Source organism: Fusarium verticillioides, chromosome 5 (genome assembly GCF_000149555.1).
Source record: "Fusarium verticillioides 7600 chromosome 5, whole genome shotgun sequence".
NCBI lineage: Eukaryota > Fungi > Ascomycota > Sordariomycetes > Hypocreales > Nectriaceae > Fusarium > Fusarium verticillioides.
This window is the reverse complement of record NC_031679.1, coordinates 1,657,081-1,669,993: the sequence shown is the minus strand read 5'-3', so window position 1 is coordinate 1,669,993 and position 12,913 is coordinate 1,657,081. Positions and strand designations below refer to the sequence as shown.

At 49.1% G+C, this 12,913-nt stretch overlaps 3 protein-coding genes across 4 annotated transcripts; all 3 read left to right on the top strand.

The window, feature by feature from the left end:
- Positions 1-6,222: 6,222 nt before the first annotated feature.
- Positions 6,223-7,849, top strand: FVEG_15138 (hypothetical protein). Its single transcript, XM_018904246.1, has one exon. The coding sequence runs from the start codon at positions 7,182-7,184 to the stop codon at positions 7,500-7,502; it is 321 nt and encodes a 106-aa protein (XP_018746664.1). The 5' UTR covers positions 6,223-7,181; the 3' UTR covers positions 7,503-7,849.
- A 532-nt stretch (positions 7,850-8,381) lies between these two features.
- Positions 8,382-8,972, top strand: FVEG_15139 (hypothetical protein). The gene has a single exon (XM_018904247.1). The coding sequence runs from the start codon at positions 8,401-8,403 to the stop codon at positions 8,857-8,859; it is 459 nt and encodes a 152-aa protein (XP_018746665.1). The 5' UTR covers positions 8,382-8,400; the 3' UTR covers positions 8,860-8,972.
- Positions 8,973-9,212: 240 nt separating this feature from the next.
- On the top strand, positions 9,213-12,682 carry FVEG_02853 (hypothetical protein). 2 transcript variants are annotated; one of them, XM_018890368.1, is made up of 4 exons: positions 9,213-9,732; positions 9,986-10,433; positions 10,486-10,618; positions 10,684-12,682. In XM_018890368.1, exons 2-4 carry the CDS (start codon positions 10,094-10,096, stop codon positions 11,858-11,860), a joined length of 1,650 nt encoding a protein of 549 aa, XP_018746667.1. In that variant the 5' UTR covers positions 9,213-9,732; positions 9,986-10,093; the 3' UTR covers positions 11,861-12,682. The 2 variants fall into 2 exon arrangements, with proteins under 2 accessions (XP_018746667.1, XP_018746666.1); XM_018890367.1 differs by having other exon boundaries at positions 9,213-10,433.
- The last annotated feature ends 231 nt before the right edge of the window (positions 12,683-12,913 follow it).

The window sequence follows — 12,913 nt, the reverse complement described above, 5'->3', positions numbered from 1 at the left end:
TCTGTTTGGCTCTGGCCCTGTGGAGCTTGAAGTGAGCTGGCAGCCAAGTCGTGCCGTTATCATATGTAACAAGGCCACCCTTGTTGACTGACGCCCAAGGTCACCACAAAGGGGGTCGCTTTAGAGGCTAGTACTGTACAAGTGTACATCTCACTGAAAGGTACAATTGGGTCAGAGAATAGCGGTGAGGGTAGCACTAGGCTCTAAAAAGCCACTATCGGGGCGCAAAAAACTGACGGCACTTCATCGCTCTTTGAATATGATCTTGATACCATACACGATAGAGTCCACAGTCCCTGAAAAGACCGCGGCCTACTGCTCCATCAGCATGATGGAGAACTCGCAGCATGAAACTGGGTGCGTATGCAAGCATAGGTCAGATCTCTCAACAGGGTCGGCTACAAGGCAGAGTTACAGGAGCGCACTAAGCGCTGCCAGATCGCATCTGGGGATTAAGAACGCAGCGGCAGTATGTGGACAAAGCCCCGAACTCCGGAGGCCGGGGTGAGCATCCCACTGGGCAAAACATCCCGGAGTCGTTCAAAGCAATCGCCATGCTCTGGTGAATGAAGGCAAGTCACAAACTTCAGGTTTAGTTCACGACGCATTATTCCCTGGATCGTGGCAAGGAATTGGTAGCAGGTCTTGCACGATGTGCACCGATTAAAATCCACACACGTCTAGAGACCCGACAGGAGACAACGACCGAGAAGACGAGGACACAAGATAGACAAGTAATCTGAAAGCTTCATCTGATGACCTCGGAGTCTATCGAGGTTGCGTCCTGGTCGTTGGGGAGCTGGTGGCGGCGGTGGGTGGTGTGCCAGAGACGTGGTGAGCTATCATTGGATCGAGATATAATGACTGGGCCAGAACGAAATGCCATCATAGCTTCCTAGTTGACCGCAAGAGAAGCACTCGTCGTACATGGCTTGGAATTGCAATTGATATCCCAATATTCGGTAGAATCACTGTTTGGAGACTGCATGGAAATGCAAGCATTGGGACTTAGGGAATTTCCTGCCTTCTCCAAGAACTTGAATGCTCCCGACACGTATTTCTCGGCTGGAGGCCAGTCTCGGAAGTGAAAATCGCCAAAATCTCCAACAGAGCCAAACTCGGTGGGGCACTTTTGTCAGCACTCAACAGCCCAGGCCCAAGTTGCTCTTCCCACTGTGCCATCTGCATCTGACAGCAAGACGAACGGGTAGACTAAAGTCAGGATCCCCCACCAACGACTGACTAACGCGCACCGGTGTGCCAGGTAGTGGGCGCCCTAAGGCTCTAGAAGGTAAACGTGGCGACTCAACTCACTGGCTAAGTCTTGGCGACCAGGCTCCCCCACGGCATCTTGGAGCAGCCCAGTCAATGGCGGCTTAGACTCAAAAGGCTCACACGCGGGCCTAAGGACGGCTGGTTGGTTTTGAAACGCCCCAACAGGGGCCCATGTTTGCTCTTCCCGACGATAATGCATTTCTAATTGGTTAGCTTTTAGACATGCAGCTACATAGCCGCTGTGCAGAACATGCGAGTGCTCAAGCCAGCATGTCTACCATGCCATCCTTGTCGACCGGAAGCAAGGGCGGCTGCAGGGACTGAAGCTTCTGGGAGGCCAGGCTCAACGATATGTAAAGCAGACCAAGCCCTTCTTGGATAATGTGAGGATAAGAACGATGACGGGGAGCATCACCAACCCTACCGCGCGATGACTTGCACCTAAGGCAATGTGATTTCCGAGGTCCGGCAACCAGAATCATAATGTTTCGTATACGGACTATTTGTCGAGCATGTGGTTTCCGAGCACATACGTTGGGTCAAGTCCTCGAGGCAGTCACTCTGGCCCATCACGAGTTGGTTTGTAAGTCAAGGAACAAGTCACCAAGCCACAGCACTTGACTTCTGGTACCCGAGGGTTAGACGATACTCCCAAAGATGCAGCAAATGGCTCTCCGAAACCACGGAGAGCATACATAAGAATTGTCGGGTTTGTGGAATAGTCGTTGCAGTGATATGAACACACACGAGGACAGTGTGTTAGATATCGACCGAGTGCTTCAGGGATGGGTCGTATGGCTGGTACCGAGATTGGCTGATATGAATCCGAACCAAGCCGACGACGCGGTACGTAGTTGACATTCATGTGTCGAGCTTAGACATATAAGGATCTGTTACAATATCAATGCCTGAATGATTGATGACTAGCTGCGAGGATCTGGCCACAGTCCACTCGTGTGCTAAACCTGTTGTTTGCCTCGGGTCTAATTCTGTTCAAGTGTTTTTTTTTTTTTTTTTTTTTTTTTTTTTGAAGGGAACGAGTTTATACCAGTGGATCAGATATAAGGAAATGATACGATGAGGTTGAGAAAAAGCAAAACTGCATTCCCCCATGCGCTGTCAGAGTAGCATCAGCGACAATAGCTTCACGGACATGCCCGGCAGGTGAACCGCAAAATATCCAGGGAGAAGCCCCAATCAGACTGCGCGGGGTTGTTGATGCCTATCGACTGATCACGGAATGGAATACGTGAGAGGTTGGGCTGACTGATCGAATGCCAGGTGTCGCAAGATTGGGTTGCTGGATTGAGATCATTTCCCAACGATGGCCTGTCTCAACCCATCCAACGCATGCTCATAACACTATGGGTATGTGAGACAAGCATTCCGTATCAAGAATAGATTGAGGACGTCTTCTGAAGGACTCGGGCCATGTTGTGTGTGGCTGGACATGTGTCCTCCATTGAAACGTGCTGGGCAACGTGGGGTAAGCCAGTCGGGGGAAGCCAGCTGTCAAGCTCCAGTATGCAAATACGGCGGGCCAGTTGAACAGATCGGCCAGTCGTCTGTTCAAATTTGCTGGATGGGGATGGGAGTCAGCTGCTGTGATTGACATCCAGCCCAAAAGCAAAGGCAACAAACAATTACCTGGAACATTGCAAAGACACCAGAACGATGGTAGAAAGCTAGCGAACAGCCAAATTGATATCAGTAACCACAATTTCTCTGGCGTCAATGTAAAAAAAACGTTCTTGCTCCACATCCCTGCTAGCTCAAGTAACGGCTAGAAAGCCAGCATGCAGACTGCAGAGTACGTCCCTAACTTGGAGATTTTGCCTGTAGAGGGGTAGATATCCTCGAGTGTCCTGTTTAATCACTGAATTTAGGTCAGGGCGTGAGGATTGTTCCCAAGAGAAAGACAGACAACAGCCACATGTTTTGCCTCTTCCTCGTTTGATAGATGAGGCGGGTTAGGTTGGATTTGTGACTATAACGGTTGGCAATGGTTGGTGGTGGAGACTAGAAGCGGGAAGAGATCGAGGGTTCCATTCCTTTTGTGGTAAGGTTGGTGGAAGTATCGGTACTTTCTTTGCCCGGAAATGCCTGCCACAGTGCGCCGTTTGTTCCTTCCCGTTTGATGTGCTCGGATGTTGACGTCCCTCGGAGCGAGACTCGACGGAAGAAAGAAAGAATGTGGAAGGATAAGGCAACCAGCTGGGTATTAAGTTGCGATTTTCGACAATTTAATCAGAGACCATGGCAAAATGATCACCAAGGAAGCAGGCTTACTTTTATCCTAAGTTATTTTTTGCATCTACTTTTACATCCTTTCTTCTGTCTTGTTTCTTGCCATGGCCCTCTTCTTTCCAAGTGCAGTTATTGAGGCGAAGTGGGAAAGAAAAAGCAATTTCTGTCAAAATATGCATGTGTCCCGGACTGACAGCTTAAAGACAAGGCCTTATCATATTGCACATCGGCTCGCAACCATAGGTCTCCTAGTGTGAAGTCCCTAATGTGAAACCAGCCGGCTCCAGACCCGAGTTTGCGTCTCATGTGCTGAACTGATCTCTGTTCTAAGCTGTTCTCGATATGCATCTCATGGTACCTGCATCAACCCTATGTACTTGAGTTAGTCCAAGCCTATGAGATAATCCTATAGCCCCTTAAGAAAGTCTCACCTTGGATTGGCCAGGGTCGAGCGTATTGTACGAGTTCCTCCGAATGGTTGCCGCCGAGTCACTTGTTTGGCGCCAAACCCCAGCCTCGCCTTCTTGGTACGAATGTGCCTATTTGACAAGGAATAACCTGCGAGGTTGATCTCCCTCATACCCGTTGTCGTCTCTAGGTTCCGTCAGCACCCGTGTTAGCCTCTTGCACAGCCTTCTCTTTTCTCTCGGCTGCAGGAACCGATGATATCCCATCATGCTCTCGACGGAAATCTTGCATGAGGCTGCAGTACGCTCGCTACCCTTGTGTACATTAGACGCCTCAGTGTGCAGTGCAACAGAAGAGTTATACGCCGTTGTTTTGAGTAAAACCCTAGAAATATTACCCACGTCTTACTTTATCTATGTCCGTTGTGTATATGCATGCTCTATCGCTCATCCATGCTCACTGAAGGTTCTCCACAGCGAAGTGTCAATCAACGAACAAAAAAGGGAGGTCTCATTTTGGCGAGACACCTAGACACCCGGGTAAACACAGACTACGTAGTACAACCCTCATAGTTAATGGAAATTTACTTTTGAGCAAAAACCCAGCGGAGGCTGGGTTTCGGGGTGTCGTGGCTGAATGGAGGTAGTTCGTTAACTTATCCTCAATTATCGGAGAGATCGAGAAAAAAATGCCGAACATCTGCGCCATTTGCCATATGAGGCAGGTCGCGATTCATTTGCCAGCTGCTTAAGCATGTGCGGCCGAGATACCTTTCTTAAACAGTCAGATTTACGTGAACATTGTAGATGCAATGGGCACGAGAGGCATATGGCAGTGTCTTGGCCGAGGTTTTCGGAAATCTATTACTGACCAAAACAGAATCTATCATGAGTGGGGAGTGAGGTTCATTCAGTCTTCGTCGTTGGGTTAGTTGCTAGTCTTCTCCACGTATTCTCGAACGCGATCGAAATAAACCCTAAAGGAAAAAAAGACCGAACGAGCCAAGCCAAGGGATGACGTCCCTACGGTTCAGCCTCGTGGCATTATGTGAATCATATGCATCGAAGAATATCATACATCCACTTATGCACATCCCAGGACCAGCTTCTTTATGTATGCATCGATATGCACCTTAAGAGGGAGTGGCAGCCTGGCCTGTCACACTGGCCCTGGTTGGATGAGCTCCTTGTACGTCTTGCATAAGGTCCCGGTCAACGGTGCGTAAGGACCATGTACGGAGTAGACACACATACAGTACAGTAGTGCCAGCTTGGTGGCCAGCATAAGATCTACACCACAGACTCACTAAGTTTGTATATCTCGAGGCTGTTCGTTTCTAGACCACTCTTGCCAGATATCTGGTTTTCAATCTCCATCATCACGATTATCGTGGTCGGGAAGTCGAGCCGCTCCGAGGAAGAACCATGAAAAAAACTTGTCTTCTCACTAGTAACAAGAGATCCCCGCCCACGAACGTACCACCCTGGTCAAAATGGTGTTAAACCCAGCTTCGACACCCTTTATCGGTGCCTCGGTATGATGTGGTAGGTACTTTTGGGTCGTGAACAATGGATTGTTGATAGTTTTAGAGTTTGCCAGCTGGATTAAGACTCCGAGCAAGACCCTTGACCTTTTGTGTTGACTTTCGAGATATTCACTGGGCACAAATAATGGGTCAGAAGCAATTGAACAGAAGTGCCACTGCCTCTGTGCTGGGCTCGTGATAGTCATACGTGGGAAACAGTTGACGTAGGAGGCTGCTGGGCAGTGGCATCGTATTCAGAGGCTTGATAACAAGTGTAAAGACTTGGAGCGAGGAAAGCAAACACCGGCGTCTTGACAGAGAGAGGCTAGGACTTACAAAGTCACATGTCTTGGGAAACGGGTGGCTGAGCCGGTGCCCAAGTCTTATTGATTGAGTGGAAATTATGAGAAAGACCATCGAAACTTTGTATCAAGCTGAAGCAGCCGGTCAGCTGTCAAGAGCTCAACAAAGGCGGGAAATTCTGGGCCCAGAGTTTGTACATGCGTTGTCTGAGCGTCGGTAAATCTCGCGGGAGGCTACCTTGCCGCCGAGTCCTTCTCAAGGGAGAGAGAGGTAACAGTAGCAGAGGTAAAACTGATCTCAAGTGAGACATGATACCTGGCAAGTAGCTCGTCGAGACCGCCACAGCGTAACTCACAGACCCGAGGACATTCGGCCATGGATCAGGAACCGTGAAGAAGGTCTTTTAGGAATAATAAGAGGCCCCGCTGGTAATCCGGCACTGTGCTCAACTGGGCCCTCAGACCCCTTCATCGTTTTCTTGTGTGCAAGACATCCATCATTGGTGGGCCATAAAGCTCAGCCACGAGGACGATGACTTGATGTTCAGCTATGCAGAACAGAGAGAACGGAAACTCCACATATGCCTTATCAACGAATCAAACTCAATAAACACCAGCAGCGGATGCTTGTTCCAACATCCTAGTCAAAGAGGGGAAACCCGGGCAGCTCGGAGAGCTGCGGCGACCCATGCGATTATGGCAACATGGGACATGAGAACTTGCCGGGCCATTAACGGACTTTCGCACGGCCGTGGGCTCGGGCTTGAGCAACTGTATGTAGAGAGACCGGGATGCTGATGTGGCCATTTCGCTCAGGCAGGGTTGGGAGGAGGTTGGCAGAACAAGAGCATTGACAACTGTAGACCAATGATCTTGAGCCGGAACCAAAGTCATTGAGTCTCTTACAGAAACTTGACTTGGTGAGTCTCTGTTCAAGACCTCTCCCTTCACCATCGGTGGCTGTTCCTGCGCAAGCGAATCCCGTAGTCAGAACTTAGTGAGAGTACACAGCCTTTCCGCTCCTAGTCTGCATGATGCCCCCATTGTTGAATTCTCGGCACTATGGAAGGGTTTTTGTTCGCATTTGGTTTCTCAACTTTTTTCAATAAGAGTTGTTGGTAGTTGCACAGAAATAATGGTGCACAGGCTGTCCCGGCACTTGACGCAATACAGGGAGCCCAAAGTAACGGTCCCGTAGTGGTTTGGCGCACCGTTGAGAACTACGATTAAGCACCTAGGTATGTAGGTAAGGCAGTTATAAGGCAGTTAACTACCTTACCTTACCTACAGATCGATCATTCGGGGGTAAGAAAGCAGAAATATCAGAAGCGCCGAGAATCTGGAAGCGCAAACTCTGATGCCATTATCCTCTCCCTTCTTTTGGTCTAAATATCTTCTAGTTGGTGTTCGAAGTCTTTGATTGGATGAACCTGGTTGAAGAGCTCTGGAAACTCAATCGCAAATATAGCCCGTACTTCACATGGGGAGCAAAGCCCTCGGGTAATTTGCACAGTGCTGTGCCGCACTTAAGAGCTAGAAGGAAGGAGGGTGCGAAAGAACCGAAGTCAACCAAGAGTCGAAAGCCGACGAATGGCGTTAAAGCGACAAGAGCACACAATAACAAAGACAACACACAGCGCAACACACTACTAGCACATAACACGACACTGACACGACACGGCCACAGAAAAGCAATAACACAACCGGATAGACAAATGAGAAACGCCCAGCCCACAACAAACTGACGCGACACAAAGGCAACCTGGACTCTAGCGCAGCCGTGGACGACACCAGATAGACTCAAAGCCGTTTTTGGATGCTTTGATAACTGTTGTTCATAGCCTGAAGAGCTGCTGATGAAACAAGGGCATGAATGATTCCTATAACATCCATAATCCTGTCGGAAATATCCAGTGAATGCTTGCAGTTAAAGAACCTGGCCAGTATTACCTCAATTGTGTATGTATGTACATATACGGGCCAAGCATCTAACCAGGGATTGATGTGATTGAGTGGGAAATGGACGACAACAAGGTCCGGGAGGAGAGCAAAGACCAATCAAATTGACCCTTGTAATGTGATCTACGTAGTCAATCTCACTGTTTGTGAACAACTTATGATCGAGGTGACTTGGGTTTTGGATGAATTGACAAGCCGAAGCCAGGTATCTGAGGCGCAACTTGAGAGATGATCATGGGAAGGGTATCACCTAATGGAGGATTTGAGTAGGGTTTCTCATGTTATGACTTACTCTCTAGACGTCTCGAAGTTGTATCTTGAATCGATGCTGTGTGCGGGCTTTTCCTGTCGCATCAAGCGGGTGCTGAGATGCACTGTGGGTGCACAGTAACTGCTGGCGCGAGTAAGCGGAGTTTGAGCTGCCAGGGGTTAATGACACCAAGCATCGCTCCCGTCTGTTCCCCCCCCCGGATCCTTCATCCTTGCACGCTGTGGCCTGGGTAGCCCTGCCGGCCCCGTGGCCTCCTGTAGCCACTGGGATTTCTGGGTGACCGATCACTCTATCCAGGGAGAGACCCCAGTACTAGTAGCAGTCGCGATACCTCAGTCGGTAACTGTACGAACAACCGCTGAGAGAAAACCCATGATCAACTCCCTCCTCCGCCCAACGCACTTTGAGGTGGCATGGTGCTACGCTGTTCTGGCTACACCCCAATGATATACCTCTGCCCCTGTAGCCGCACCCCTCGCACCACCCACCAAAGTTGCTGGGAGCGCTCTTTAGCTTTCAACAACGCCCTACAGAGAGTCCTTCCTCCACCGAGTTTGTGTGCAGGTTGCGAGCTGGATGGTCCCCTGGTTCTGTTGTGCGTTGACAGGAGAGTGCCCAGTGCGCATACGGCAAGCGGAGGGACAGCCTGTATATTTCTCTGGCCACTTCTAGACAATGAGATGAGGAGGACGGAATATTTTAGGAATAACACGATGCATCTGGGTCATGTCTGGTTGTGTGCTCATGGAAAGACGAGATATCATCAAAAGCCTTCAATGCTGAGGACAGCAGGTACCCAAGCATTGAGTCTCAGCTTGAACCCAAGCATAACACAGTATGCATCGTACCGTGCGTGGTCAGGCCAAAGATAGTATAGTCTATTTCATGATCCACGCCAGCACACACCTGGAAAAGTCAAGGGCGATGTCGGCTCGTACGGTGAGAAGGGTTTTCAAGTTCATTCTTGAGATAATTCATTGTTGACCATTTTGTATGCCGGTATTTCGGAAGTCAAAAAGACGATAGACTCGCTACCCACGAACAATTGCGAGGGAGATCAGCCTTAGAAATTAGGTATTTTCTTTTCCTTTATCGCTTTGGACCTTATCAACCGTGACAATTCTGTGCCATGCACACAAACCTGTGAGGTTCAAGGTACGAGCAGAGCATGCAAGTGGTCCACTGCACCCCAAATAGACTCATATTGGGTGCGTGTGCATACATAAGGTAGGTACTGCATGGTCGTTCTTTTTAGTGCCGCAGGCCGTTGAGCATGATTTCGTCAAATGAACAATACAATTCAGGCCTTTCAAAGCTTTTGCATACCTAAGAAGTAGTCTTTCCTTGATTTTGGAATATCCTCTATCATTCTCCGCCTCTCGTCTGCTCATAGAAATGGCTTTGGACTTCATCTGTGGATGATGTTCTTCTCCTGCCTCTCGTCTACTCTTGAACCAGACTAACTAAACTAAGGATTAACCCCTCTTTGCCCTTGATAGGATTAAATCTGTGGTGGATAACTGCCACACCCTTTCGTTCCCTTCTCACCAAGGATGGATTCTGTTTCTGTTTCTTATGCCCCACACTCCCTCACACTCCTCACCAAGCCAAAGTGCACTCCCCCATCGTCTGTCTTCCCCCCCTCCCCCCCGTCCCGACCTGCCTGCCTGAGGGGCGGGTATTGCTCAAGGCCCTGAGGGTACTGAGGGTACCTCTACCACGGCCATTGATCAAGCAAGTTGAGGGTACGTACCTCGCACCTGCCTCCTCTGTTCCTTTCTCTTCATTCTGCCCTCACCACCAAGATCCTGACCTTCTCGGGATTTTTTCCTTTTCCTTTTTTCTTTCTATTTCTTTTCTCTCTCTCTCTCTCTCTCTTTTTTTCTTTGCCGGTCTCTTTCCCTTTTGCCGTCCACCTCCTCTTCCTTCGAGTTTGCAGTCATCCTTCCTCGACTGCTTCCTCTTCGCAATTGTGCTGCCATATTAACGTTACGGCAGCCCTACCTCTCTCTATCTCTAGCAGAGAGTGCTCAACCGCCGTATCTCGACTTTTGAGACCAACCGCACCCATTATCCCCCATTGAAAACAACAACAACACCTCCGCGATGAACCAAGGCCATCCCCAGCCAGACATGTATTATTCACCTCATTATTCGACACCACAGTACGGCTATGGCTATTCTACGAATGGTGCTCCAACTACCGCGGTCTCCACTCCTATGCCAGCGCCCCAGAATGTATTGCCAGTACCTTCAGCGCTCAGCAACCAAGGGGCAATGCAGCAGCCAGGTTACAGTAACAGTAGTAATAATGGCGCTTTCGACACAACTGGCCAGCACAACCCCCCCGGTATGAAGCCCAGAGTCACGGCTACCCTCTGGGAAGACGAAGGCAGCCTCTGCTTCCAGGTGGAAGCTAGAGGTATATGTGTAGCACGGAGAGAAGGTGAAAATTGTTGTCCCTAAGCGCCCTATACACCAGCTGACCTTAAGTACAGATAACCACATGATAAACGGCACGAAACTATTAAATGTCGCTGGCATGACTCGAGGTCGAAGGGACGGCATCTTGAAAAGCGAAAAGGTTCGCCACGTCGTCAAGATTGGTCCCATGCACTTGAAAGGTGTCTGGTATGTATCCCCATGTAGTTGGGTCTGTAGACTCATTGCTGGATGTTGAACTAACCATGGTCTAGGATTCCTTACGACCGTGCACTAGACTTTGCGAACAAGGAGAAGATCACAGAGCTCCTGTTTCCCTTGTTTGTTCACAATATCGGAGCACTCCTTTATCATCCGTCGAACTCGAACCGCACCAGTCAGGTCATGGCAGCTGCCGAGCGCCGCAAGCACGAAGGACTCGGTGGTCAGAGACCCCCTGCTCCTAATGCTTTGCCTTCAATTGGACAGCATCACCCAATGATGCCTGGCTTGCCAACCGGAGGCTACGTTCCTCAATCCCTTGCAAATGGTCCTCAGTCTCTCGCAAGCACTCCCCAGCCTCTCGCAAATGGTTCCCAGCCCCCCATGCCTAATGGAGGTGGCATGCTTAAACGAGGACGAGAAGAAGAAGAAGACCTGCACCGGCCAGTCTCTAATGGACATGATCCTATGAGTAACATGCACGCAATGTCCAATGGTTACCCTCAACAGCCTCCCCTTGCGAATGTACATCAGCCTCCTATGCAGAATGGAGGAGATATGCTCAAGCGGGGTAGAGAGGAAGACGATGAGGTTCATAGGTCAGCGCATAATGCACACGACACCATGAACAACATGCCTGGTAGCATGCCTGGTATGTCAAATGCATATGCGCAGCCTTTACCAAACGTTCATCACCAGCCTCTTGCTAATGGAGACGGAGGTATGCTCAAGCGAGGTCGAGATGAGGATGATGATCACCGATCAAGTCCCAATGGACATGATTCTGCAGGCAACTTCGAAGCAAAGCGGCGTAAAACCATAACATCGAATGACAGCATGGTTTCTCCCGGCGGATTCTACACCCTGCACAACGGGTATGGCCAGCCTGGTGTTATGAATGGCATGAGTCCATACAAACGACGAGATGATGAGGCGGAGACGCCACGACCTGGTCCAAATGTACATGACCACTTGAACAACTTCGACCTGAAGCGACACAAGACCATGGAGACGAGTGTCCCTGCTCCCCAGTATGACGCCATGAATCGCCCTCATTCTAGCATCGGCACCTCTCCCTCCTATGCCCCTGCTCCTGTTTATGACAACTTGGCTCGGCCTGCATCCACTGTTGCTGCGTCTCCTTCGTATCCTTCTGCTCCGGTGTACGATACTGCCGCTCGGCCTCCTTCTGCCATTAGCGCTCCTCGAAGACAGCAATCTTTCGGTTAGTTTCCAGGACTGATAGATGACTCCCGGTGTTTCGTTGTCGACGTTTTACAAGGAACAGTGGCATCTCCCCCGTGCACTCATTGAACAGTGCAAGCGAAAATTATGATACGTCCCATCTCCGACGAACAGGGACATGAAAACACATTCTCTCAATTTCCTTTTTTTTCTAAAAAGAACTCTTTTCTTTCTTTTTTGTTGGGCACTGGAGTGTCCCTCATCGGAAAGCCCTTGATTGCAAAGATGATGCCGATGAGTTCACGACACGACTTCCGATTTTTTGTTGATCTAGCATGCTCTGTCACGGATATACAATGACTAATGAGTCACGGTCTGCATGGAGGCTTAATTTCTGGAAAGAGTCTCTGCAGCAAGGTTCTTACTTCGATGATTTACTCCGAAATGCGATATGATCGCATACTATGGGACAGTACTGCCTGTAATGAGCCCAGGCGGGAATGATGAGTTTGGACTGGACCCTTGTTTACTGAGCTGACTTGGCTAGCCCAGATGTTGGAAAGTCAAGACGCCGAAGGGAACCTATGGGAAAGGCTCTGAATTATGAATTACGATCTTACATTTCTCATTTCTTCACTTCTTTTCATATGTGCTCGCGTTTCACTGTGGTTCAGAAAACGCCAGCACAGACGATGTGTGTGTGTTTTTGAAGTGTTGCTTTATTAGGTAACGAATTATGAGGGAACAATAAAAGCTGTTTTTTTTTCTCAAGAATAGATACAATTAGAGAGTTGGATCATACGTGCCAAGATTCCTGTGCAGATGTGTCATGGCGATGATTGTTACAAAATGTATGGATGTGAGAACAAGTGTACGAAGCACTTACATGGGCATAGGGAGTGCTCAGGTTCCAAGCCATTCTGGCAATAATTTTGTGAGGTAAAGAAACATTGACATGTCATAACGCAGCTAAGCAACGGTAAGTGAAATGAATGTTATGCCCTCTTGCCTATAATCACCTACGTTGGTATTTATTTACCTTAGCAACCTAGTATTAACGTTGAAGGTACTCCGTAGTTGAATGATGATTACCTAAGG